This window comes from Phyllostomus hastatus, unplaced genomic scaffold (assembly GCF_019186645.2).
Source record: "Phyllostomus hastatus isolate PE091 unplaced genomic scaffold, TTU_PhHast_1.1 phas_contig_402, whole genome shotgun sequence".
In the NCBI taxonomy this organism is placed as follows: domain Eukaryota; kingdom Metazoa; phylum Chordata; class Mammalia; order Chiroptera; family Phyllostomidae; genus Phyllostomus; species Phyllostomus hastatus.
The window spans coordinates 5663825-5691758 of record NW_025333873.1 but is presented as its reverse complement, the minus strand read 5'-3'; the positions used below and the strand labels follow the sequence as shown (position 1 = coordinate 5691758).

Sequence of the window (27934 nt, the reverse complement as noted above, 5' to 3'; positions counted from 1 at the left end):
ATAGGCCAATGTCATTTTTCGTTTCACTCAGAAACGACAACACATACGTAACAAAACACCACGCTGGCTTTCTGCCACCCTGACCGTTGTTCTCCAGCCCAGCCTCCCTTCCTGCACCCTTCCTGGTTTGAAGCGCGTGAGAGGTGGGAGGAAAGGGTGAGCCAGGACAGGGCATCTCTCCCTGAAGTTATGCTGCTTCTTTTGGTCAAGACACTACCTTGAAAAAGTTTTAGATAGCCAGAATTCCAGAAAGAAATAGAAATTCCGGTCGGATTATCAGGGTGGCTTAAGACCTTTGCTGGTGGCCTTTCGGACCCGCCACGTCAGCCATTCACGGGACAGCCGCCAGCCCGAGCGCCCTCCACAGACCAGTGGATTCTGTGTCTGGAGCGGGAGGTGCTGTCGGGAAAACGGGTGGCATTGACAGAAGTCAACGGGAGGAGAAGGCCAGGCTCTGTCATCTGCAGGCGCCCTGAAGACAACTGTTGCCCCTAAAGCGGGGAAGAGCCGTCCACGCAAAACCTTCCAAAAACGCTCAAGTTTTTGCCCTCCGGGTTCTCGAGTCTAACATTCCAGCCTAATGAAAGGAAAATGAGTTAGGCGGGCAAAGGTGGCAGCAGATGAAAGGAATACATGTGAATATTCAGAGGTCTCAAAGTCATTTGTAAAAATAATGAAGACATTCCCACTAAGAGACTTCTCTATTCAGGTAACCAACCAAACGACAACGTTTCAGGTCAGTTCTTGTAACAGAGAATGATATTACAGCAGCCGACATCTACTCAACTTTGTATTTATTATGTCTAACCTACACAACTCTGTCCCATTGATAGGGGACTCAAGACTTGGGAAATTTTAGCTTAAGGTAAAAAGTTATGAGTCTAGCGAGTAATGTGTATGTTAAGCTTTTGTTTCAGAAACTGCAGATAAGGCCCATCCTGGCTCCTGGGAAAAACAGCTGATCTGGAGCACTGATAGAAGATTACCGCCTGGGGACATCCGAACCTTTGTTGCAGGGAGAGGAGACGACCACCCCTCCCCTTGGGAACAGCTAACTGCCCAGGACAGGAATGTTGCAGCTTCTGAATGTCAAAGCCCTCACCACACCTTGTTTGTCCTCCTATAACAGGGTGCAGCCAAGAGGGGGGACCCCAAATAGGGATTTGGAATGGGGTCCAGAACTCAAGGTGTCCAGGAAATATTAGGATGTCCTCACCCAACCCCCGCCCCCACACAGGTGTGGGTTGGGGTAAGTGATAAATGGAGCAGGGCCATTGAGAGCTGTTTTGCATAGCAACGGATTTGCAGCTAACCTCTGGTGTGGTCAATTAACATATCTATAACCTTTAACTGGTTGTGTAGATATGTTAAATAGCTGTGGCATGCTCTGAGCCAGGGGAATGGAAGTAACTTCCCCACTAAGTTGTAACTGGGGGCAGGTACCCCGAGTTATAGCACCTGCGTGGGAGCTTGGAGAATATTGGCTCCATGACATGGAGCCACGCCTGCCTAGACTCACAATGTCAGCCCAGTGAAGCTGGAAGGATATGAGAATGCTGGCAAGTGTAGCCAATTGTGGGAGGAGTCGGAAATGGGGCTGCAGAGGAAGATTGGCTCGGGGATTTAAGCCCAGACGCGGCAGCCATTGGGGAGAGAACCACGTGGCTGTGGCAGAGCAGAGAGAGGACCACTTGGCTGTGGCATTGCAGAGAACCATGTGGCTGTGGAAGTGAAGGAGAGCCACACGGCTTTGCCAGGGTGGGGGCCCCCGCAACTTTAGAAGGGGGAACCACCACCCAGTTTTAGCAAAGATCCCTGAGACACAGCTGATGGTGCCGGGAACCGAGGGAGGCCTACCATCCAAGATGGATTACTGGGAAGAACCAGGGGCTGCCTGAGCCATGGACTTCTATTTCCTTTCCTGAGATACGGTACCCCAGACTGGGCAAAGGGGGGAAGGAAGGACTGTGTGTGTTTGTGGGTGTTTTAAGGGACTTTGGGATTTTTTTTAAGATTTTATTTATTTTTAGGGAAGTGAGGGAGAAAGAGAGAGAAACATCAATGTGTGGTTGCTGGGGGTCATGGCCTGCAACCCAGGCATGTACCCTGACTGGGAATCGAACCTGAGACACTTTGGTTCGCAGCCCGTGCTCAATCCACTGAGCTACGCCAGCCAGGGCGGGACTTTGGGATTTTGATAAAGACATTATAGGTCACTACTTTAAGTTTGTATAGCATTAAACATTTCCTTTCCTTTTCACGAATCTCTGGCATTGAGAGATGTCTTTCCTATAAGGCGGCGGACATAATGAACCTGGGGGGTTCCTTTTGGTAACAGTATATTGCCCTTGACCCCTCTTTATGTTCTGTTAACACTCCGCCCCAGCCCCCATAGAAGATCTGGCCAGGAAAGAGAGGGCAAGATGGTTTGTTAGGGTGTGAACCCGCCATCTTCTCGGATCGCCGGCCAGCTGAATAAAACGCCCATAAAAGATTCAATCGCTGTCATTGCTCATTGGATTTGGTGGTGACAGGCAGCCTGAATGCCGGTGTCTTTTACAGTCACACCGTGACCTCGCTGGTCTCATAAGGGGACCCCCAATGTCACCATGTTTAGCTTCTCTCCTGTCAGCCCCATGGACATTGCCCAGAGAAGGTGCTGCTGCTCTCCTCTCTGGAGGGTCTTGCCCTGTGTCCTGAAAGCAGCTTGGGCCACCACAAATAGGAAGGGCAACCTGCAGGTCAGGCTCCATGCAGCCCAAAGAAAAACTAAGACAGAAACAAAAGATGAGCTGATTTTTGCATCCATGAAACAAGAACAAAATGATACTTGAAATATCAAGAGAACAAAAATTAAATTGAATACAGAAATTTAAATTGGGAAGGAAATAGACTTGGGAGCACAGTCTAGGAAGGCTGATATCTGAATTAGCAGTGGTCCTCGACATAGAGAAAGAAGAAAACAAACGCATGCAAACCATACAGAAATAACTCCAGACATTCTCCCCAGAACGGAAGGACAGAGCTCCAGAGAGGAGAGGCTCAGAGAGTCCGGCCCGGACAACGCCCCCGAGACAGGTCTGGGAAATTCCAGAACGTGTCTGTGGATTATCCATCAGGGGACAAGTGAAGATTCTGAAAGCTTTAGGGAAAGAGCAACAACAGGAGGAAAGTGGGTCAGGAACATCAGGATAGCACTGGAGTCCTCCACAGCAACCAAGGACGTCAGGGACCGCGAGGAGAGACAGGTCGAGGAGGCTGGCGAAGGGAGGGCCCAGGGAAGTTTTCTGGAGACGCTGGAACACGGGAGTGCCGTGTGTGTGAAGGTGCCAGGGAGAGAGTGGGGCCGCTGGGGATGTGTTTAGAGACAAACGGGCAGTTGATACACAGAAAACTAGGCAAACAAAGGCTGCTGTCATCAAAAAAAAGTGTACAGAAAAGGAAAACTAATCATTGTCTACTAACAGCTCAGCTGTCCGTAGTTTTTCTAGTCAAAATAACGTGATTCTGAGTAATGATTTAGTGAAAAGTGCGACCAGCTGAGCAGGTGCGAACAACAGGAAGTGGGAGTGTGTGCTGGGACAGGTGTGGCTCTCTCTTCCGCGGCAGGAAGTCAGAACGTAGTAGCCAAGTGAGAATAATATTTAGAGATACACGGGCTCTTACTAAAATAACCAGTTAACCAGTATAGAAAATAATTGGCTCTGGGGAGAACCAGGTATTTCTGACTTAAATACACATTTAAGTAAAAATAATTCCATTTATGTACATTTTTAAGCTCCCAAACCACTTTTATGGATACACACAAATATAATCATTGTGGTGAATGCAGTGGAAATGACTAAGATTTATTGGATACTCGCTCTGTGTCTGGTCCCGTTCTTAGTGCTTCACGGGTGTTGACTCGAATACCACAGTAACCCCCCGGGGGCTTGGAGCTATCATGACCCCCAGCCTACAGGCACCCGGACGTGCAGAGCAGCAAATTAGCCTGCTGCCTGTCAGGCAGCCACAAAGGGGCATAATTAGCATTCCGACTCAGTCTGGCTTCAGCACTCACACTATTACTCTCTCAAGTGAAGTACTCAAAACACAGACAGGAAAGATGCTACAGCCATCGTAACAGGGGCCTCTGGGGAGGAAAGAGAAGCGATGGGACTGGGGAGGGGAGAGAGGAAACCTCAACTCACCTAGAATTTCTTTTTTTAAGGAAAAAACAAATACAGAAAACTGTTCTGGATGGCAGGAATATGTACATTGAATTATTCTGTGTAGTGTTCTGCCATTTTAAAAAATGCTTATTTTTTTAAAGGAATTTCTTTTTTTTAAAGATTTTATTTTATTTATTTTTAGAGAGGGAAAGGAGGGAGAGAGAGAAACATCAATGAGGGGTTGCTGGGGGTCATGGCCTGCAACCCAGGCATGCACCCTGACTGGGAATTGAACCTGCGACACTAAAAAATGCTTATTAACAGGAGAGAAAAACCCAAATAAGGGCTAATGAATTTGTCAGTCACCTTAATGATAGATGGGTTAAAAATCCAAGCTTCCAAATCACAGAGAATCCCACCTAGCTCACTAGGGGCATAACCGTGGGCAAGTTGCTTCACCAATGCTGCCTTTCAGTTCCCCCTTTTGGGAAGTCGGGCTAACAGTGACACTTATCTCAAAGGATGCTGTGATCCTCAATGGTTAATTCTTTCAACGCTCCCCAGCACTCAGATTGGAGAACGGCCTGTCCTCTAGATGGAACGTTCTGCTCTGAGAGAACCAGGGCCTTGCTGTCGGGTCCTCAGCTGCAGCCCTAATGCCAAAGGACTGTGCTTGGCAAGTGGCAGTGGCTCAAAGAAATGTGTTAAGTGCTAACTTGCGGTACTAGGGAAGATGCTATTTCACTTCCTGGCCCATGATCCTGCTGTTCCCACTGCCAGGAAGCCTTTTCCAACTTGATGCTTCAGCTCAGCCATCAGGTTTCCCGGGAAGGCTCCCCTGAGGCCGGGCTACATGCTCCTCCCCCACACACCCCCAGTGCCTTATGCAGAACTCGGTCGTCTCAACACCTGCCCTGCTACACTGAAGTGATGACGTCTGTGTGGCTACCCCGCTGGAAGCCGTCAAGTGACTGAGAGCATGGACCGACTCTGGGGCCAGACGGCCTGCACTTGAATCCCGGCTGTGTGACCTGGGGCAAATTACTTGAGTCTCAGTTTCTTGGTCTGGAAAATGGAGATAACAACACCTATTTCATAAGGTTCTCACAGGGTTAAAAGAGATTACGTTGGTCTTTGTGAAGCAATCAGAACAGTCGCCGGAACGTAGCAAACGCGATCTCGTTGCAGACTGTGTCTTGCCCGGGTCCGGGTCCGCATCCCCCGCACTGGATGACTGGTACACCAGCCCAAACGAAAGGATTAGTGCCCCAACTAAGTCAGCGGCGATGCAGCTGGAGAAGGGGTGATGGGTATGAGGTGTGTGTAGAGGGGGAAAAATCAACAGAACATGCTGTGTGATTAGAATAAGATGTACCATATAAAAAGATGAAAATTTAGATGGCACCTAAGTTTGAGGATTTGGATACTTGAGGGATTTGGTTCTAGTCACTCAAATAGGAAATACAGGAAGCAAAGAAGAAAAGAGAGAGTTCTTGGCATATTGTTAACAACAAAATGCATCACTGAATGCCTAGAGAGAACACTTTAAAGAGATGATTTGAACCCTGATCAACCATGACAGGAACCCAGCACAGGGCCCCTAAAAGTGTGTAAGTTCATGAAGACAGGGAATTTTCTGTTGTTTGCTTTTTTGTTTCCAGCACCTGCAACAGTACTTACTACATGCCTGACACATGGCATAGTTAGTACTCGCTATCTGTTGAATGAATAAAAGGATGACTTAGGTAAATTTCAGCTTCCAAGTCAATTAAAACAAAAAAGAATTAAATAAGCATCTATGTGTCCAGCGTTGTTTTAAATTCCTTCAGGGAATACGGAAGAATGTACTTCCTTTGTACCCCCTTTTGCATAACATCAGTAACTTGCTGTTACGAAGCACAAAACGCAGACAAGTTCTGAGGAAGGGTCGGCACAGGCTGTAACAGTAAGGAGATTTACTGGTGTTGAATCTAAGCCCAGCAGTGAAATGAGCAAGATTTGAACAAGATAAAGAAATTCCAGGGTGACTGGTATGAATAAAGTGATTATGATGCAAAAGAAAGGGTCCCAAGAAACCAGTAAGGAGTTTTGGTGAAGTGGAGCTAGACTTGGGGAAAAGCCACATAGAGGAAAGGCAAATACAATGTCAACTCTCTCCGAAACCTGATCTCATTTTCCCCATTCCCAAACAGACGCATCGGCTCAGAACTCCACACAACAGTGTTCCTTCCAGGCCAGCCTTTATCGCTCTGCATCATTATGACTGTCGTGCACCGACCTCCCCTGGTGGACCATGTATAAGTTGGTTGAAGACAGAGTATGTCGTCTGAGCATCCCATATGCCTAGCAAAGTACCTAGGACATAAAAGACTTACGACTGTGTGGGTAACAGAGGGAATTTAGATATATTTTAAAAGCCAATAGATAACTTTGCAGGTGTTAGGGCAGACGGGTAACATGAAGTAGATATTTAAAGATTAGCCTCTCACTTCACTGTAATTTTGAGTTCAATGGAAAACTAAAGCCAGCAGAATAAACCCAACTTAATCTCCAGAGCCCTAAAAACTTGATTGAAATTCAAATGCAATTATAAACACCTTATCTAAACATTCAAATAAAATTTTTTCAGAATGTTTCCCAGGTTTATCATTACCTCTGTTTTGATATATGGGCACACCTCATTCTATCGTGCTTACTTTATTGTACTTGACAGATACATTTTCTACAAATCAAATGCAAGACCCTCCACCAGCAAAAAGAATACATCTCACTGAAGGCTCAGAGATGGTTAGCGTTTTTCAGCAATAAAGTTTTTTTTCCACATTTTTATTTATTGATTTTAGAGAATACAGGAGGAAGGGAGGGAGGGGGAGAGAGAGACAGAGAGAAACATCGATTTGCTGTGCCACTCACTTATGCATTCATTGGTTGATTCATTGGTGTATGTGCCCTGACTGGGGATCAAACACGCAACCTCGGTGAATCAGTATGAGGCTCTAACCAACTGAGCCACCCAGTCAGGGCAGCAATAAAGTATTTTTCTTTCTTAAAGACTTTATTTATTTACTTGTAGAGAGAGGGGAAGGGAGGGAGAAAGAGAGGGAGATAAACGTCCATGTGTGAGAGATACATCAATCAGTTGCCTCTCGCACACCTCTGACTGGGGACCTGGCCTGCAACCCAGCATGTGTCCTGACTGGGAACTGAACCAATGACCTTTTGATTCACAGGCTGATGCTCAATCTACTGAGCCACACCAGCCAGGGCAAAGTATTTTTCAATTAAGGTGTATGCATTATTTTTTTACTCATTAAATGTACATTTAATAGACTACATATATAGTATAAACATAACTGTATATGCATTGGGAAACCAAAAAACTCGTGTGACTCATTTTCCTGCAATATTGGCTTTATTGCAGTAGTCTGCAACAGAACTGCAGTATCTCCGAGGTATTCCTGTATACACATAGTCAAAAGTAAAAATTATACAATCCGCAAAACAAAACAAAAAAACAGTGTTATTCAAATTCAATTGGCTCCTTTTGTACTGAGATTAAAAGTAAAATTTTATATTGAGGAAGGTTAGTGTACTAATCTTGGAATGTAAGAAGGCGTTTCACGGTAGACAGCAGAACTACGGGCAGCCTGAATACAGGGGCATTCCATTCACTTGAAGCAATAAGTCATTCAAATTCTGGTATAAAATCTCTCTCCGTATTTAAATTCCATGTACCGCTCAAAGTATACTGACAACTACATGATGATCAAAGCATAAACATCATAAAATGAATAAACCATACTGCCCAATCATCTTTTGTAGCAGTCTTTCAATTGGGAAAACAGACTTTAGAAGTAATCTATTTGCTTGTATACAACAAATTTTAGACAATCTTCAACTTAAACTAAAGCCGCACTTTTTCAGTACAAAATCTTTTAGCTAAAAGATCTGGGGGCTACTAAAACCTGAAAGAAAGATAACAAAAATTTCTGGGTGCTTAATAAACATCAAATATACCCTAGCTGCAAAATATATGAGTTCAGCTAGAAAAGTAGAATTGCACTTGCAGCCAACAGTAATCATAATTAAGTTACAGGAGGACGTTGTTTTTCTTGTCATCTTTATTCAAGTATTTCACAGCAGTTATATTACAAATTACAGTAAATGTTCAAAATTCCAGAATTCAAAAATTAAATAATTTACTTCAAACTAATGTCAAATGAAGTCAAATGCAAAACATCAACTTAAGACAATTCTAAATTAAACTACAAACCCAAAACAGACCATAGTAATGAAGTCTACTTAAACCTACAAAGTAGACATACACGACTGAAACCAAGGAGGACTCCCAAAGCCTAAGTAACTGAATGTACAAAGTACGAAAGATGCAGGTACAAGCCCAAATTCAAGCTTACAATGTGATTACAAATAATAATTATAGCAACAATGGCATTCAGCTACGGGACCTGACACGGACGATAGCCACTGAATAGCACCATAGCTGAACCAACTTAATCAAAAAGTGGGAATATATTACCACCCCACTCCCTAAAAATAAACTCCAGTAAACCTACAAATACATTGGCATATGAGAAAAATCAAGTCATGAAAGGATGTAAAACAAAACAAAACAAAAAATCACAGGTGAGATTCAAGCTCAAAAACACAATTCCACAGCCATCAGTTTCAATCCGAGTGCGGTTCCATCATCTTCACACGGCTCCCGTGGCGCCCACAGCTGAGCACCAGCCCTTGTTGGGCTGCGCCGCCACACGGCACGTGTCTCACTGATCTGGGAGCAGGCTCCGCAGGGAGCTCATCGTTTATAATGCTCACAATAGGAAGTAAGAACAGAGGTCAATTTGTACATAGTTTTGCCAATGCTATACAGCAAAAATTAAGAACTTACAGAAAAGTAAACACAATTGAGTCTACTTGGATCATTTCACAAGCTGCTTTAAACTATAGAACCACCAGATATCTGTAAAATAAGCGAACTGGTATAGTGTGCATCTTTGGGGGGGGGGGGGAACGGCAATGGAGGAGTTGGTACAATTTCAGCTCATTTTTCTCCCCTTGGTATTTGATTGGCTTTCTGTTTAAGACCTAAACTGTTCAAAGTGGCAGTTCCTATCATACTGAGGTTGCCTTCTCTTTCTCCATCTATATCAAGGTTAAAATTTTTAAAAACTTGATCTTTTGGAAGCATTTTAATGCTGAACGTAAATAAATTCCCCTTGTCAAACTCACTGATGGCTAAAATCTTAATAAACTTGTACGAATTTAGTAACCTACTAACAACATGTGCGCTTTTATTTTCCTTTCACAAGTGCTGCTGTTACTTGAACAGAATGCTTCTGAATTAGAGTAACTGGAATAAATATTTAAAAAAAAATAGTGCAGCAAGAACCTGAGACTTGCAAAAAACCCTTTTACCAGAAACTTGCTACAAAAAATCTGCTACATCTTATTTCTTCATCAAATCTTTAAATTCTGTAACAATTTCCCTCAAAATACAAAATGCTAATATGTATTAGACAGTAAAATAGTCTAAACTGGTATGATGGTAATAAATACTAAAGAAAGCATGATAATCCTCCCAATAATCAAATTAGAGGCTTCAAATAACCTCCCTTTAAAATGGTTCATCGTTAATCGCACTTGCCCACCTTAAAAATACAGTGTGTCTACATGGGTAGCATCTTGAATCCTATGACTATTATGAAAATTTTAGACTATGTATAAAGGAAACAAGTGGCGTTTTTCAAAACTGAAGCGAGAGCCAGAAGGCGTGACAGGTCAGTGTGAATGCAGAGAAGCACTTAGGATTACTGCAGTAGCCTGTGGCCGCCGAGTTCCTGCCGCCCGGCACCACGCGCGCTGCGAGCAGCCAGAGACAGGAGACAAGTACCTTAGCTTCAGCGTGTAAACGGTGGCAGAGTGATTACAGGGCTCTGTAAACACTGTTGGTAACTGAAATACAAAAAGCTGAGGTAGCTCAGTATCTCTGCAGTAGTCCAAGACCATTTGCTCCAATTAAAACCCAACCTCCATGTGTTGCATATACTGGAAAGACACCTGCAGCTAACTAACAGCTATAATGAATGAAGCTATCAAGCCAACTTGTCAAAATTTTCTACTTTTTTGTTTAAAAATCATCTGATAAAAAAATGTCACTGTACTCCCTTTGCCTCTTTGTAACTGCCTAGATTGTGTCTCCAAATTTGTAGGTTTTGTAAATCTCGTAACCCATAATTCATTTTAGATAAGTACAACTCACAGAAATCACTCAACAAGATCCAAAATGGATTCCAATCAAAATGAATATTTGTGAAAAGGTCAAACTTATGGTAAGGGATTTAAATGTTTAATACTGTTATTCAAAGGACAATACCAGAGCTCACTTGCAACTGTGCATATAGAAAATTAATTTTTGTGGAGCTTCTGACAAATTCCTCTCTGTCCATTTGGCAAGCCCTGGCTTTCAAACAAAACAGCAGTAATTTACTGTACATGATCATCATTCTTCTCTAGGAACTCAGACACGAATAACTAGTCAATTGCCACTGACAGAGGAAAGAACATCTACTATCTATTTATTTTCTGGTCATCACTGCCAGTGGCGCCAAAAAGCTTGTGGGGTTTTTGGTGGACTGTGGATTATTTTTGTTGTTGTTTTATTATGTGTTTTGATTGAGTTTTAAAAACAAGCTAGGCATTTTATACCCAAACACTGGTTGCTTCTTAACGACACAGAGTATCAAAACTTATTTTTAAGGTTCTGACCAAAGAAAACATTTTAATTCATTTGCTACAAACAAGCCCATCTTTTTGTTTAGCCTTATCTTCCTCAAATGAATAAAAAGGCACATTAAAGGCAGTTCTAAAGAGCCTAATCTAATTTCATCCAGTTTCTTCAGTTCCCCATCAGAATATACCATAGCCAACTCATAAACAGGTTTCAGTACATTACCCAGAGGAAAAAATAGAAACAAATATGATAAAAGGGATAGAAAAGAGAAAAATATAACAGTTTGCCCACTGTTTAAACAATTCAACACAGTTAGAACTGCCCGCCATTTCCTCGCGTCTGCTGGTCCGCTCCCCGAGAGAGGGAGGAGTCTCCGAAGGGGAGTGCACGGAAAGAGGAGCAGTGAGAGCAGTTTCTGTAGCACCAAAATCTCCAATCTGTGGGGTTGTATTTTTTATTTGTGGAAAATACAACATGTTTTTGAAGTTCTGTTTGGTTCTTGTAGGCTGGTTGGTTTCAGGTACCTGAGACAATAGCACCAAATTCAACAGAGAGAAAGAATGAGTGAGCGAGCACTTTACACCAAGGCTCTGCACGTAATTGGTGCAATTTGAAATTGAATGGCTCAGAAGACTGCTCTGTCAGGAGCAGATTGGAGAGGATAAACCACTCATCTTGAAAAGTTCATAGGAATGTCTCAAACATATGAACTGTTCTTTCCATCTCCTACAAAAAGGAAAAAAAAGTACATGTCATCTATTAAAGGAAAAACCAGTTTTTATGGGAAAATTTGCTTTAACTTTTTAAAGAAAGCATTTTAGACACAAGTTAAGTATTTTCCTTACAACACCATAGCTACTCTGTAAGACTATCTGCCCTAGGCACTTCCAAATGCCTCCTATTTTACATTTAGGCTTATAAGGATGATGCTAGAACACTCCACAAGTACTTATTATGCCCGATATTGTGCTAAGAAATTCATGTATACGAATAATTTGTCAGCTAATAAACAGCAGAGTCGGGATGTGAATGCAGGTGGTCTCACTCCAGAGCCTGAGCCCTTTCTTATTCATCATATTCAACTAACTCCCAGCGCAAAATGAACACATCAGGTACAGCAAAACTTGTACAAGAAGTAGAATACACCCGATCCCACTGCTCTACACTCCAACCACAGCTGGAAAAAGAAACAAACAAATAAACAAACAAACAAACAAAAAACAGGAGCCGCTGCTATCACCACCCCCAGGAATGCCACTGGCTGGAGATTCTGCTGTAGACCACGCCCCTCTCTCAAGAAGGTCCCGGACAACCAGGCTCCAGGTGCCACACTGAAATGGGTTTCACTGCTGAAGAGCATTCAGTGCATTCAAGCCAATCAAATGTCAACAATGTGAATAAGGAAGTTCTAGAATAAGGGGAGGGGGAAAGTAAAGAGCTCTACCCCACACATCTCATTCAGATGGACAAACATCAAATATATCTAAGACATTTGGTTTTCCACCTCCAGAGATATTATAATCTACATTCTGTAGAACTAATAGGCTATACTAACAGAGTGTCACTGAGCAAAAAGTTCTTCTATATGAACAACCAAAATCACTCCTGCTAAATGTTTCATTACACATTGCTGGGCAGGAAAAAAACCAGGTTATAAGACAAAATATACAATACGATCCCAATTTAAAAATACATATTCACATACTTACACATGTTACACACATCTAGACATTTTTAAAGGATGAGATTATTCACAAAGATAAACACTAAGTAGTTTCCTCTAGATGGGAGAAATATGGATGCTGTCTTCACTTTTTCATTTGTGGTTTCCTATTATTTCTGTATGTTTTATAATGACTAGTATAGGTTTGCAAAACTATGACTTATAAAAATGTGATTATAATTTTTAAACACTCTTAATTTGATTCAAGTCCAATATTCTTATTACACATGGAAAATAACCCCATCCTTTACACACACATCTTTAATATACTAGAAATGCTCCTTGAGAGCAAGGGCTTTTCCTGAGTTACTTTTGCAGCCCAGGCACACCAAGCACAGTGTCTGGTACTGTAGGTCCTTAATAAATATTCAATAACTAGACCACCAGATAAACTAACAGGCACGTGAACAGAGACAGTCTCATTAAGTCACTTAGCCACACGGCGAGTAGATGAGGGATTACATTTGCTCAGATGACCTCAAAAAAGCAGAAGTCCACACTTCATGATGTAAATTATATGAACAGAGATATAAGCTCATATTTGTAAGGAAGCACTGTCTTATGTCCCAGCGTTGTTTAAAAATAGACCAGTGTACCTCTGAAGGATCTAAACAAAAGGATGACGACTCCTCCACACAGCTATCTGGCAGAACTAAATCTGTTTACCTGAGATACTTTTAAGTTTTCTCCCAACCATTAGCTGGGAGCCAACAGGCCTCACTGCCCACGCTCGGCAGCAGCTGCCCGGGGCAGCGGTGAACACTGAGAGGCCATGTCCACATTCAGAGGGACTCGGTGACACACCTGCTCAGTGATGTCAGCTATAAGGAAGGACGGGGAGAAATGCCATACGCTGTTTTGTGTTCTTGGCACCCAGAACCATGATTTTCTGTGTTTTGATAAATAAAAAATCCCAGATACTTCTCTCCTGAGACAAAATGGAATAACTTTATTCATCAAATTACAAAATGATTAACCTAATCTTAAATCTCCAAAACATTCTTCAGTCACTTGGTAAAAGACATAGACGGAAACAACTGTTCTCTGGGAAAAGCAAAAGCACGTCCTTGTTTGTCCTGCAGATGAACCAAGCACTTACCTCCATTAGTTGCGATTTGTCATAATCTTTACGGTGACGATAGATGCACTGACTAAGAAGAGAATACAATCTCTCAAGTTGATCAACTGCCAGATTGCTGCTTTTATCTACCAACAAATCAAGCAATTTCTAAGAAAAATTAGAAAGAAAATAAAATGAAGTTTGATTTCACTATTCAAACTGAAACGTTATATCCTGTGGCTAGGCAATAGACACTACAGGCGATGAAATAACAATGACACTGAGCTTATGAGTTTAGAGGATTCTAGGGCTTAGTTTATTACCAAGACAATTCTCGTATTTCTAAACCCCAAAATGCACACATAACTTTTTCTACTGATAGCCCTAAAGCACTGATAGTCCTAGTTAAAGCAAAAGATGATCCAAACGAGGTGTACTCGGTCGCCCACTGCACACACTCGAACCTCTTCCCACTCACTTGCGGCGGGCTGGGAAGAGGAGCTCACCTTCAGTCTCTCGTGATCAACCACGAGGGGCGGCACGGGCTCGGACGGCTCTTCGGGAACCAGTTCCAGGGTGGTGGTTTTTGCCTGCTCTAAAATTAACTTACGATATTTCTTTACTTTGGAAGCACCTACAATTGAGAAAAAAAAATGCACTGCAGCAAGTAAAAGTTAAGAAAAATCAGGCTTAAACAACTATACATTTGGTTACCCACCATAAATCCTTTTTGGAGTAAGAGTGTATTCTTTAAATGATAAAGGATTTTTTCTGTAAGAATAAGAAACCCAGATGAAAGAGAACTAAACCTCAACTATGAAAGCCAAGTCAACTAGAATATCTAATAAATACATTCACCAGATGGAAGATAAAAGTAATCTTTATCTCTAAGCACTAATAAAAACAGCCATCACTCTCTTTATGATGGTAATCACTTTAAAATTTGGAGCTTTCAGAATCAGAGAAAGGGAAGCAATCTAAAAAAGCAGATACTAACACAAAGTGAGGCCAACCTGTCTACATATCTGCCTCCTAAAGTAAAACATATTCCTGAACACTGCCGAAATTTCTTATTTTTTCTCTATTACACTGCCTAGACTTCTATTATAAATTGATCTGGGGTATAACATCTTTTTCTTAAAAATCTGGACCTATTAAAAGTGTAATAGGGCTAGTGATTTTTCCTAGCTTAGAGTGGATTAGTATAATTTAACTACTTTCCTCCCAACATCTTGCTGAGATAAAACACATTGAAAAAAAAACACACACAAAAATCTTGAGATGGCTGAGCATAATTTGACAGTACCAGGTATGTGAACCCTGCGCTCCCCTAAGCAGGAGCACTGTAAGAGGAGGCCGAGGGGGAAGGAACGCAAAGATGAACTTGGACTACTTCAGAACTTTCATCCAGGACCTGGCCCATGTCAGGGACACTAAGAACTTCCCTCCCCCTTCCTGCATTAGTCCTCTTACCCCCAAGTCTTTAAACAATTATCTTTCTTTAATACCTATGTAAGTAAGAATAAAAATGTTGCCTTCAAAAAACATATTCCACACTACATCAGAGACATTTTCTATTTCAGACAGCCTTTAGAATGACAGCCTTGATTTACAGGTCGGTTAACGTACACTAGTGCTGTTAAGCCCACGCTGATGCTCGCTACTACGCCTGTGGACTTCCAGGGGGCTGAGAACTTCGATGAGGAACCACTGCCCCAACAGTTACAAATGAGAACTTCGGGTAAAGCGTGTACACAACAAACACCTTGAACGCTTCTAGATCACCAACTGAACGTAATAGTAATGCGAGCCTTTCCTGCAAGCTCCCTAAAACCTCATGCAGCAGCAGCATGAAAACGGGTCCCCCCACACCCCTTCCGCCTCGGCATGCAGACTTCTCCCATCTTCCTGCTCCATCCCGTTCATCACTTAACCTTGGCTTCACACATTTTAAAGTTCCGTCTGCATGACAGCCCACAATAAATACAGCTCTTAAAACTATTTCCTCTTATTAAATATTGAAAAGGAAATTATTTAAGAATAGTATTTAAGAACAGTACATCTCTTTATCCATTAAAAAAATTCTAAGACACTGAATAATATCTTCCTACTTCCTATTTCTGCTAGAGGGCTCAAAAAACTGGCAGCAAAAAACTTTTCCCACCTAACCCAAATCCCAGGCTAAGCATATATTCCACGCGATGTAGAGAGCACAAGTTATAGACATAACTTCAAGACAGACTTGTGTAAGAAGAGCACCTGTTCAGGAAGGAAATATATATGGAACAGGGTAGATATCTAACTCACCCCATCCCACTATGAGCTAAAGAACAATGATAAACGAACAGGGGCTAGGAATCCTCAACACCCCCTTTCTGCCGCTTCTTAAAAGAATCACAGAGCCATAAAAAGCCAGGAGCTGGCAGAGTGCTCCAACTGTGAGAACAAGGTAAATTTAACAGTGAGGGTTCTGCTGCTTTCCTCTACCAGTAGCCCTACAAAGCACCCTCAGATTCAACTATCAGCGACTACTAGAATTAATATCCTTCGGTATATGCCAGATACCAGGCAGGGCAATTAATATACATGACATATATAATTCCTGCAGTGACACCATTCTCAAGTTTAATTTAAACACGAAAAAACAGGGTTGGAGAGTGTAAGTAACTAGCTCAAAGTCACATGATTACAATGAGCAGGAATGGTCGTTTAATGTGGTCTGTATGGCTCAAATATACCACACTGCTAGAGTATCCAAGTCTTCTCAGACCACCCCACCCCAGTAATTCTTTTGTTAGAATTCCATCTTCTCAACACCTGTGGGTGTACTCAATGCTTAGTCATAAATCCACTAGGATAGGGTGGATAATCAGGTGGGAGCCAGAAGTGCAAGTGGCCAGGAAAGCAAAGCATTCTGGACAATAAACCCTCTGAAACATTCACCAAAATTTCGTATGTATGTGTATGCTCTTCTACGAAAAAAGGATGAAAAATTTAACAGATTCTCAAAGGGGTGTAAGTTATTTGGCAACTATTATTACTGGAGACCGAACAAAATATGCAATTAATTAACTCTGGAGCTTACACCTTCAGAAGATTTATTAAAATATTATCTCTACCTTCTTTATCCAGTTCTGCATCTTTAACCTCCACATCGGGGCCAGGCTCTGACTTCTCATTACTGCTGCATTCCAGGGCTTCCAGCTTCTCGGGGTCGTCTCCATGGCTCTCATTCAAAGCTTCCGGTTTTCCTTTTGACTGGTCCTCCGGAAGAATCTTTTGTCCAGAACTGCATTTATCTCCGCTACTACAGAAAGAAACTACTTCAGCTTTGCCGTCCTGACACTCGAGAACTGGTATGCCTTCAAAACTGTCAGTGGAGGCCTCACCGTTTAGACAGCTTCCTCTAAGGAAAGGCTCCTTCCTAGAAGCCTGCTCTGGGTTTAGAGAGCTGCTGCTGTTGACCAGTAGAGACTCGTTCGAACTTTCCTCTTCAGTAGATGCAAAGTTCTCTTTCGTGCCGGCTCCACTGTTCAGCCTCTGCGCCTGGTCCATGTCCATGATGTCACACGAAGACTCGTCATTGGTCATAGATAAGTCTCCAGCATCCTCCCCGTTTTCTTCATGGCAGTCAGTGCTGACCTCGAACTCGCCGTTCTCCAGCGACTTCCTGCCCTCTGCGTGGTTCTCACAGTCTGCAAATTTGGTGTCTTCTTCGTCTTTTTTTAAATTGTTGACCTTCCTTTTCTTAATGATTCCTTTACCCCACTGTGATCGCCGCCTTGATTTTCTCCGAACTCGAACTATTTTACAAGGAAGGAAAAGAGATATGTAGAACTTGGAGTGCGACACTTGTTTCACAGATGTAAAATAAGACTCGAACAAGAGTAAACCCATCCCGGTGCAACACACAAGCAAAATCTACTTCGCTCCTGGCACCCGTCCTGACTAACCCTCACGACTCCAAGTGGAATGGATATGAAGTCAGGGATAAACTCGAAAGTGTTAAAATTTGTTAAATTTCTTTCCTGTATACTACCCAGCATTAATTTTTTTCTATTACCCCAGATTCCACTTTATCGCTGTTCCTAATCCCTAACGTCCAGGGTCAAGCACATAATATTCACATTTAGGAAATGAGCACATTACCAGGCCACCTGGAAGGTTTGGGGTGACAGCCCTGGATTTCCACCAAAAAGGTGGAGTGTTTTGCCACCAAGATAACCCCAAAGCACCTAAACCATGAAAATAAAGGCATGATCCAGTGTATCAAGACAGAATAGTTACAGGTACCCCCACAAATAAATCCCCACTGCCTGTCCTTCCAGAAGACAGAATAGCCCACAGTTAACATGGTCATGGACAGAGGCCCCATGAAGGTTACATGGACAATCTGGTTAGCTGACAGTGAGCCTTGACTGGCTCACCTAGTAGAATCAATTTCTTGCGAAGTTGTTATTTGAAAATATGTAGGAAAATTAAGTCCTCTGCTATTAAGGTGGCAGGCAACACCACTAACAATAAAAATAAATGTTTAGTCAGTTACATGACAATAATGACCTACCAAAGTCGTAGGGAGTATACTCTTAGGTGCTACAAACTATCATGAGCTTTATGAGTATTTTATGAGCTGGTACTTCCAAGGAAAGATGGACCCAGGATTTTTAATCCCATGTATGTATCAAAGATAGTTGGTTATGCAATTCTATCCTACTTTCCCTTAAATAAGTAAAAAGTTAACTCTTATTTTGCAACTTGGAATAAATGCATAAAGAAACTGAAATATTATATAAAAGTTATTAAAGCAAACTAGTTAAACTAGACACCTATCACTTCTGGTGTCTAACACCAAATTCTACATATTAGCTTACTGAAAACTATCAGCTTACTGAAAACTACTATCAGGTAAAAATAATTCATTTTTCCCTAAGACCATAAAAGTAATGTCGTCTGGCTTAATTTTTTAAAAAATAGTACATGTTTTTAATATATAAAAATTGAAAAGCTTCCTTGGAAAGACATTTTAAAAAGGGAATACAAATATGAGAGCACTAAGTGCAGACTGTTTAATCCGCAGTTTAAAAATTGCTTTTGGAAGAGAAATAGAAGGGAATATGGTCTTATGACAATGCTTGTTTCTTATATTCTACTGCTTAATATAAACGTGTGATCTATCAACAGTGTATAGTGTGTTTACATACTTTTTTCATCTTTAATTTGTACTGAGTTTCTGTAAAGATACCAAAGTCTTCACAAGAAATGAACAAATTTATTCTTATCTAAGAATAAATCTACTAAAGGTTTCCAAAATTCAAGTTAGTCACTTGGCTCAAAATACATTTTGCCTTCAAAACTGTAATATTAGAATCATCTCTCCTTTTTTTTTTACCCTGTTAATTTCTATTTACAATTTATAGTTACAGGGAAGTTGGAGAAGAAAGTTCTGTATTAGTCTTCTGTGAGAAGCTGGACACAAGCTAAAGTGATGAATATTCATAAGCATTCCATTAACTATATGAAAAACTAATCTAGTCCACACAATGGACTAGTCCACATAGTTTAGTCCACATTTTTTCATTAAAAATGATAAAAAAAAATGTAGCTGCTCTTTCTCTAAAAGGTGGAACTGTTAGGTCTTTACTTCCTAACAAGTCACTCCTGACATTGTGGTCTCACTTTTCCTCCAACCACGTAAACAAAAATCCAAATGGTTTCCCCTTTTCTTTCCTCATTAAGCCATGGAGCTCCAGAGCAAGAGGCTGAACTCCACTCAATCAAGAGCCAGACCAATTACTTGATATGTAGGTGGTACACTAAGCAAAGGCCAAAAGCCCTACTGCAGCAAATTTACTTCTAACACTTTCACCACAGCTAAGAACAGAGAAAATGTTCTCATTTGCAAGGATGTCAAACTACAGAAAATTTCCCCCTCTTTATATAACTACTTTTAACAGCTAGTATGATTTTACTAAAATAAGAGAAATATAAGCTCCATAAGAATGGGGATTCTTGTTTAGCCACTGCTGAATCTCCGTAGCACCTCGTAGGTGGTAGGAGTATATATTTATACTACTTCCTTTCTCAAGGATGCTTTGTGCAAAAAGCCCTTTTAGAGGTACAGTCTTTAGAGTCCATTTTTATAGCATCTCTGAGCTTGTTTCCAAAACTAGGACCTTAGGAAAGCAACTCTGCCTTAGTAACATTTAGATTTAGATTAACTTACTTATGATTTAAGTAAGTTAACATAAAAAAGACATATGATGAGTCACATATGCCATCTACTGGTAAGAGAAAACAAGACTCATTTGTAGATTAAAGTAATATTTTAATATTTAAAGGAACTTAGATTGCTTAAAGCCTATATTCATTTGTTTTAGTTAGAAAATATTTGTGTCAAGTGCAGAGAATGTAAAGGATTTTAAATTTTAGAGTGTTGTGTTACAGAATCCAGGTCATGACTGAGACACAACTAGGCCAAAAAACTTTAATCAGCATCATGGAACCAAAGGCAGCACTAAGTGCTTCCAATTTCCTCATATATTAATGCCTTATCACAAAGCAGACAAGCTAAAAAATAGGTATGGTTCATTCATTCAAGTTCAGTGCCACTGGGAAAGAACGTGTTACGGCCAGCCTCCCTGACAGTTGGAGTGGCATCAGAAGATGCAGAACAGCATCTACCTTCCAAGGATGGCTACCTTCCGTGAAACATAAGCACTGCATTAGAAAGATGCTATGTTTATTAACATTTGTCTTTTAGAGAAAAAAATAAAACACTGAATATCCCCTCTCTAAATAGATCTCTTAAACAAAACTAGATGAAGAAGGCTATACAGATCTTTCAAACTGAGTAAAAAATATTCTCTCAAAAAAATCAACCTCCTCCCATTGAATCAGCCACTCCATTCAGCCTGATTTTCCATTTTCCACCAGAAAGACAATATGCTGCATCGCACACAGCAAGGGGCTGGGGCTGGAGGCAGGTGGGAAAAAACCTATTGGCTCTATATCTCTATCTTAACACCAAAGTTGAAAACTCAAGCTACTCAAACCTAGTTCGATTACAACAGCAAGTACTGAAGAGGGATAGAAAAGAGCAAACAAGGTGAGAGAAATGCATTTCTGATTCAGCCTTTTATCCCGCAGGCTCTTCACCTCTGGAGAGCTAGAAGAGGAAACAAGCAGTGGGCAACAGCGCGCCTGGTCTGTCGACCGGGTCCCCAGGGATCCACATCACTCGTGGTTGTCCCCGCACTGGACAGCATGACCTCAAACACTCACACGCACATTTATTGGCAGAGTTGTGCCAGGCATCCATTGGATTTCTTTGTTTGTGCCGAAATGCCTCTTCAACTCTAGTTTCTGTCTTCCGAGCCCCAGTACCATGAGGATTTATTTGTTCTGCTGTTACCGATAAGCCTGCAAGCAGAAGATAAGAAATACCTATTTAAATATTCCCAGTTAAATAAACCAACAAGGCTTTAAAAAAAGTCTAAAATACAGAACTGAGTTTTAAAGTCATTAATTATACTTAGACAGTTTTTAATTTGGATGAAAATAGTATCTTTTGTTTTAAGATGGGAAGGAAACTAGATATAAAATCATAAAAATAAAATAACCTGGGAGGTAATGCTTACATTTAATCCCCAAAGGGGCCCTATGTATATGCTCATTTTAATTTGCAAAGGGACACATTTCACATTTTTATGACTGTGGGGTAATAGATTATATGTTGTCTAAAAGTTATGATTTCTGCCATCTTAGAATGTGTAAATGTTTAATGGGCCAGCAAACCCCATGGAACTGTTTCCCTCTGATTCTAGCTGCCTGTCACATCCCACTGCAGTTGAGTTTGGTTTTCCTACATTGATCTTCATAAGAGTAACCATTCCATCTCAGTGTTCACTAGATTTCTTTGTTCTGTGTCACTCTTAAATGTTGATGTTTCCCAGGTGGTCTCTGGAATTGCTTGTCTTCTCACTCTGATCTACTTTCTACCACAAAGTATCATTCATGCCTTCAGCTTCCACTACCAATGTACAATGATTCCCACATCTACTTTTTGAGCCCAAACATTTCTTGGGCTTTTCTAATCCATACAGCCAACAGCCTATGTGAGATCTGCAACTGAGTCTCCTAAAGAGGCCAGATGCTCTCTCCCCACAAAACACCTGCTCCTCCTTGTAATGGCAGTACTGGCGTCTAAGTCACTGAACCAGTAACATGGCAGTCACTCTCAACTCCTCCTTCCCTTCACAATGCCCTTCGCCCTGCAGCCATATCTTATGTTAATTCTATTTTCATCCCCATTTCACTAATTAAAATTCTGAACTACTGCAACAGCTTTTTCTCCCAACAGCGTTAGTAAAGTACAATTTACATAACATAAAACTCACTCCTTTTTAAGCATACACTTACATGATTTTTAGTAAATTTTCAGTGCTGTGCAATCACTACAGCAACCCAATTTTAGGTAGCTTGCCCCGGGAACCACCAACCCTCGGTGTGTCTCGACAGGCTCGCCATCTGTGAGCATTCCGTGTAAATGGAATCGTGCCTATGCGGTCTTTTCTGACTGGACTCTCACACTTAATGGATGTTTCTTAACTTCATCTATGTTGGAGCATGTATCACGACTCTGTTCCTGCTTTGTTCATGCCTGCTGAGTGGCATGCCAGCTATCATATGACATACCCTATTTTGCTTACCATTCACCAGCTGACAGACACTCATGTTGCTTCTAGATTCTAGTTGTGAACAATGCTGCTACAAACATTCATGTATATGTCTTTATATGGGCATATGTTTTCCATTTCTCTTCAGTAGATTCCTAGGAGCAGAATCACTGGGTCGTATGGTGAATGTTATTTTTAACTCTTTAGAACTGCCAAACTGTTTCTAAACTGGATCCAACAGTTTTTAACTGGTCTCCCATCTTCCTACCCTGAGCCCTGAGCCCTTGCTGTTTCCTGCTGCCAAAGCAATTTACTAACTTGTTCCCCTGCTTAAAACACTTCAATGACTTCTACCAACTATGGCAATGGTTCTTAAACTTTAATGTAATCAAAAACCTCTTGAACAGTTTAAGTGCACAGTTCTCGGCCTTACTACTCTCAGAGAGTCACTAGGTCTACGCTGATGTGGGCAACAGGCACACCATTTTGATAAACACTGGCCTACGAGACAATGGCATCAACTCATTCAAGCACTGATAGAAACCCTGCTGTATATTAGACACGGTTTTGGGGACCGCAGGAAGGCTATGGACAAGACATTCACAGCACTAAACGAGGAAAGGAAAGACAACAAAAGCTACAACAAAGTGCCAAGTGACTATGATGACCAGAGCCTAAATAGAGTAGATGGCCAGGAAAGGCCTCTCTAAGAAAGCAGCAGAAAAGCTTCTTCATAATTTCAGTCTCCTGGGCCCAGCTCACCTCTGGAGCTCTAGTTCTCACCATCTGGTACATCTTTAGCAATACCAAACAGTTAGCAGTTCTTCTAATATACCACATGATCTCACTTACACACACTACTGTGTGCTGTGCTCACAAATACCGCCTCCTTCCCTGTCCCCCCTACCTTCCTCTGCTCCACCAGAGACAGCTCCTCCTCTCCCCAAACCCTGATCAAATTGCTGCGTCCCCACCAGGAGGTCTCCCCCTGTGCCATAAATACACGTCAGCCAGTGTGTATACCACCCTGCACTTGATTTGTTTTATATTCCACTCCCTCTCCTACTAAAGTGTGAGTTCAAGGACAAGATACTTTAGTGAATGAAAAACCACATTTGCTAATTCTGTATTCATATTAAGAAAATTGTCCATAAAGTTCAATAGGGACAAAACCCAAATCAACCAATATTCCTAAAAACTTAAAAAGTACCAACATTGGGTGTAAACTCATGAAAAATAAACCCTCTTCAGATATGAAAGCCTATCTAAATCCTTTAAGAAGAGAAATCAATAATTAACAAAGATAAATTCCTGCAGAAGAAATTTCAGTAAGAAACACTTTAACAATTTGTACCACTGCACTAAAACTTTCCCAGGAAGTAAAGTTTTTAAACATCTTTGAGCATTTACATGACACACACCAGTATCAGAAATTAAGTAAAGGCTATGCCTCAAAATTCATTGTTTTCCCAATACCAGGAACCCTAAAGACAAACCATTCAATGACATTAAGCGACTCTTGGTCGTTAGCAGGCAGTTCATTTCTACAACTTACCTCTTTTTATTCTTGCTTCCTTAATTTCTTCACAGAGTTTATTAAATTCTGGATCCAGTTCAGCTGCAATGATGGCATGTGCAGTGTCCTTCAGGGTGCAAGCCCTGTGCCTAATTATTTTATCTGTTGAAAAAGTTGGTATACATTTATTACACATACAAATCAAATAACATTAACAATGGGCATCTTAAAAAGAGAAGTAAAAGAATACAAACATTTAAATAAAATTGTAAAAGCATTTCTAGGTGAGAAGTTCATTTACTTGATGAGTAAAAATAAATACAATAAGCTACACAATCAAGTCCATGTTTTTCTGGAAACTATATATACTTCTAGATCTTCAAAGTACTAAGTCTATTTAATAGCTTATTATCTCAAAGATACAAGATTTTATTTTACATTTTTTAAAACAAAAATGCATGTATTTCAATAAAAATTTTAAAAAGATTTAGGATAGCCCTGACCAGTGTGGCTCAGTGGGTTGGTTGGGTGCCATCACACAAACCAAAAGGTCACTGGTTCAATTCCTGATTAGGGCACATGCCTGGGCTACAGGCAAGGCCCTGGTTGGGGGCATGAGAGAGAAAACCAATCAGTTTCTCTTGTACATCAATGTTTCTCTCCTCTTTCTCCTTTCCTTTCCCTGTCTCTAAAAATAAATAAATAAAATCTTAAAAGAGAAAAAGATTTAGGATATTCACCATGTGCCCAACACTAGAGTTCTCACAAATAGATACTGACAATTCAGAAATTCTTTCCTTCATAAGTGAAAACTGGTCAAAACTATGCTGAAGAATATAATATATCCTAAGCAAGGATGGCCTTTAAAAACCATAGCAGAAACAGACAAATACAGCAAGATACTCTAAGAAAAGAATGTGAGTTGGTATAAAAATTGTGGGGAGATCCAGGAGAGAAGTCTATGCTCCCTTCTGGGCAAACTACACCTAACGGTGGTACTGAAGGAAGGGTCTCTGTTTTCCACGAAGCCAGAGGTCCTCATTCATAAACAACATTATGCAAACAGTGTCCTCTAGAGCTGTACAGCTGAGGTGTAAAAGCCAAGTGAATGTAACAAATGCTCTTATTCTGTAACAGCATCAAAAACTAGAACCTAAAGTCTCAAAATAACATCTGCCTTTTCATCTCTAGTAAAGACACAAAGTATAAAGACAAAGACATTTTATTTATAATTTTCTTATTAGAAATTCATAGTTCATTGTGGAAATCTAACAAAAACAAACATGCAGTACTCAAAAGGCAACCACTGGTGTATTCCCTTCTAAAACATTTTCTCTAAACATTCATTCAATACAGATTGTCAACTGTACCAGAAACTGAGTCAGGTGATGGCTACACAGTGGTGAACAAAACAGACACGTCTCCCCTTTCAAGGCACATTTTGGACTAGTACAGGCAAGAGGTATTAACCACATAATCTCTCAGACAAACATATAAACGCCATCTCTACTCCCCACCCCAAAACCCCCGAACAACAGCTACAATGAAAACCTACAGGGTACTGGTGTGGGTGCCAGCTGAGACTGGGCAGGTCAGGAAAAGCCTCTCTGAAACCTGAGACTTGAAGTAGCCACTGGAAGAGTAGGGAAAAACCAGTGCAGGTTCATAAAATACCATGTGAGAAAGTTCCAGAGTAAAAAGATCTCAGAGATTTCAAGAAAATGAAAGGCAGCCGTGTGCTTAGAGCATAATAACAGGCAAATAGAAATTTGACCATAGTTAAAGGCTTTTATTTTAGATTTTATCCTAATAGCAATGAAAAGTTGTTGAAAAGATCCATCCGAGCGGGAAAGTGATGACTTGAATGAACATCTTCTAAAGGTCTTCGAGTTTAATTATGCAGGGTCCGGGAGAAGTAACCCCTGCTTGAGTGTGGTTGGTAGGGTAATAATATGGATGTAATAATTTATAGTTTTAATTTGAACATTTCACCTAAAATGGCATATGGTATGCTGGAATGTGGTAATGTTGTATTACAGAACTATATGCTTTATGAAATAACCCTCTTTATCCCAGGTAATATAGCCTTTGGTATGAAATCTACATTGGTATGAAATCTACATTGGTATTTATATAACCATACCAGCTTTCTGTAAATCCTTGGTTATAAGACTCCTCGTCAGCTAGTCCTCGGTTGGTTATGCAGGTTGACTGCTCTGCATTTCAGCTGTAATTCCAGTCTGGCCCTGGGGGGAGGTGAGTGCAGCTTCCGTCTACTCTGCCACCATCCTGGATCTGCCTCAACCATTTACTTTTAATATGACTTATGTGATTATCAATTTGGTTCCTATTTCTTCCCTTTTTCATCTTTCTCTTGCTTGTTTAAGATGGTATATTTTTTTAATGTTTCCATTTTATCTCCTTGTTGGCTTATTAGGTCAATTTGCTACACTATCACTAGCCGTGGTGAGCTTCAACTATCCCCTCTCTTTCTCAGGTCTCGGATAGCTTCCTCACAAGTATATACTGATGCCCGGAGAAGGGTCTCCTGCACATCTTCAGAGTGCTCTCTCCACACAACTCTCTTCTTTCTGGTACTCTGCCTTGAAATCTCTACCACTTTGGCCTCCTTATATTCCCAGTTGTCTTTCTTATTAAGGGTGAATTGCAGGCTCCACCTGGGTTTTCCTTCCCGTGCCATAGTCTGGAAACTTTCCAGGTTAACTATAGTGCTCACCTTGTTAGTTTCTCATCTTTTGGTAATGACTTTCCTTCATTTCCTGATATCCAATGTCTTTAAATCCATTGTTTTTTCACATATTTTCTTGTTTTCCTTTTCTTCATTCTTTGAAAACCAAACTTTAATGACTATGTAACAATCCAAAGTAGGATATACCTTTATTTTGAAGCCTTTTCCTCTACTGTTTTTTTAAGTATATTTTATTGATTATGCTATTATAGTTGTCCTAATTTTTCCCCTTTGCCTCCTCCATCAGGTACCCCCTTTCCTCCAGCAATGTCCCCTCTTAGTTCATGTCCATGGGTCATATGTATAAGTTCTTTGGCTTTTCCATTTCCTATACTATTCTTAACTTCCCCTTTCTATTTTGTACCTACCATTTATGCTTCTTAATTCCTGTACCTTTCCCCTATACTCTTCCTTCCCCCTTCCCAGCTGATAACCCTCCATGTGATTCCATTTCTAGGATTCTGTTCCTGTTCTAGTTGTTTGCTTAAGGTTTTTTGTGGGTTTTTTTTAGATTCAGTTGTGGATAACTAAGTTTGTTCTCATTTCATTATTCATAGTTTTGATCTTCTTTTTCTTAAATAAGTCCCTTTAACATTCCTTGTAATAAGGACTTGGTGATGATAAACTCCTTTAGTTTTTTCTTGTCTGGGAAGCTCTTTATCTGCTCTTCCATTCTAAATGACAGCTTTGCTGAATAGAGTAATCTTGGTTGTAAGTCCTTGCTTTTCATCACTTTGAATACTTTTTGCCAGTCCCTTCTTGCCTGCAAAGTTTCTTTTGAGAAATCAGCTGATAGTCTTATGGGAACTCCTTTGTAAGTGACTCTCTGCTTTTCTTTTGCTGCTTTTAAGATTCTTTAACTTTTGGCATTTAATTATGATGTGTCTTGGTGTGACCCTCTTTGGGTCCAATTTGTTTGGGAGTCTCTGTGCTACCTTGACTTGTATGTCTACTTCCTTTGCCAAATTAGGAAAGTTTTCTTTCATTATTTTTTCAAATAAGTTTTCAATTTCTTGCTCTTTCTGTTCTCCTTCTGGCATCCCTATGATTCAGACATTGGCACGTTTGATAATGTGCCAGTGCCTTCTTATTCTGTTCTTGGTTTTGTGGGGGCGTTGAATTCTTGTTTCTTTATTTTGTAATGACTGACTGTTTATTTCTTCCTTATGTTCCAAATCCTTGATTTTAACCACAGTTTTCTTCCCTTCACTGTTGATTCCCTGTGGATTTTTCTTAGTGTAGACTTCATTTTTTCCCTTATGTGTGTGCAGTACTCAGTTCTCTGAGCATCCTTATCACTAGTGTTTTG

General features: G+C 40.8%; 1 protein-coding gene across 3 annotated transcripts in view; it reads right to left on the bottom strand.

The window, feature by feature from the left end:
- Positions 1 to 9169: 9169 nt before the first annotated feature.
- ATAD2B (ATPase family AAA domain containing 2B) overlaps positions 9170 to 27934 on the bottom strand; it is a 127248-nt gene continuing 108483 nt past the window's right edge. For 2 of the 3 annotated variants that reach the window (XM_045844425.1, XM_045844426.1), the window contains exons 23-28: positions 23916 to 24038; positions 20973 to 21104; positions 16805 to 17488; positions 14192 to 14319; positions 13725 to 13853; positions 9170 to 11628 (exon numbers count right to left, since the gene is read on the bottom strand). In XM_045844425.1, coding sequence (XP_045700381.1) covers positions 11587 to 11628; positions 13725 to 13853; positions 14192 to 14319; positions 16805 to 17488; positions 20973 to 21104; positions 23916 to 24038 — 1238 coding nt within the window. In that variant the 3' untranslated portion in view covers positions 9170 to 11586. Of the gene's footprint in view, positions 11629 to 13724; positions 13854 to 14191; positions 14320 to 16804; positions 17489 to 20972; positions 21105 to 23915; positions 24039 to 27934 lie in introns of those variants that run through there. The other variant, XR_006786347.1, reaches the window with a different exon arrangement.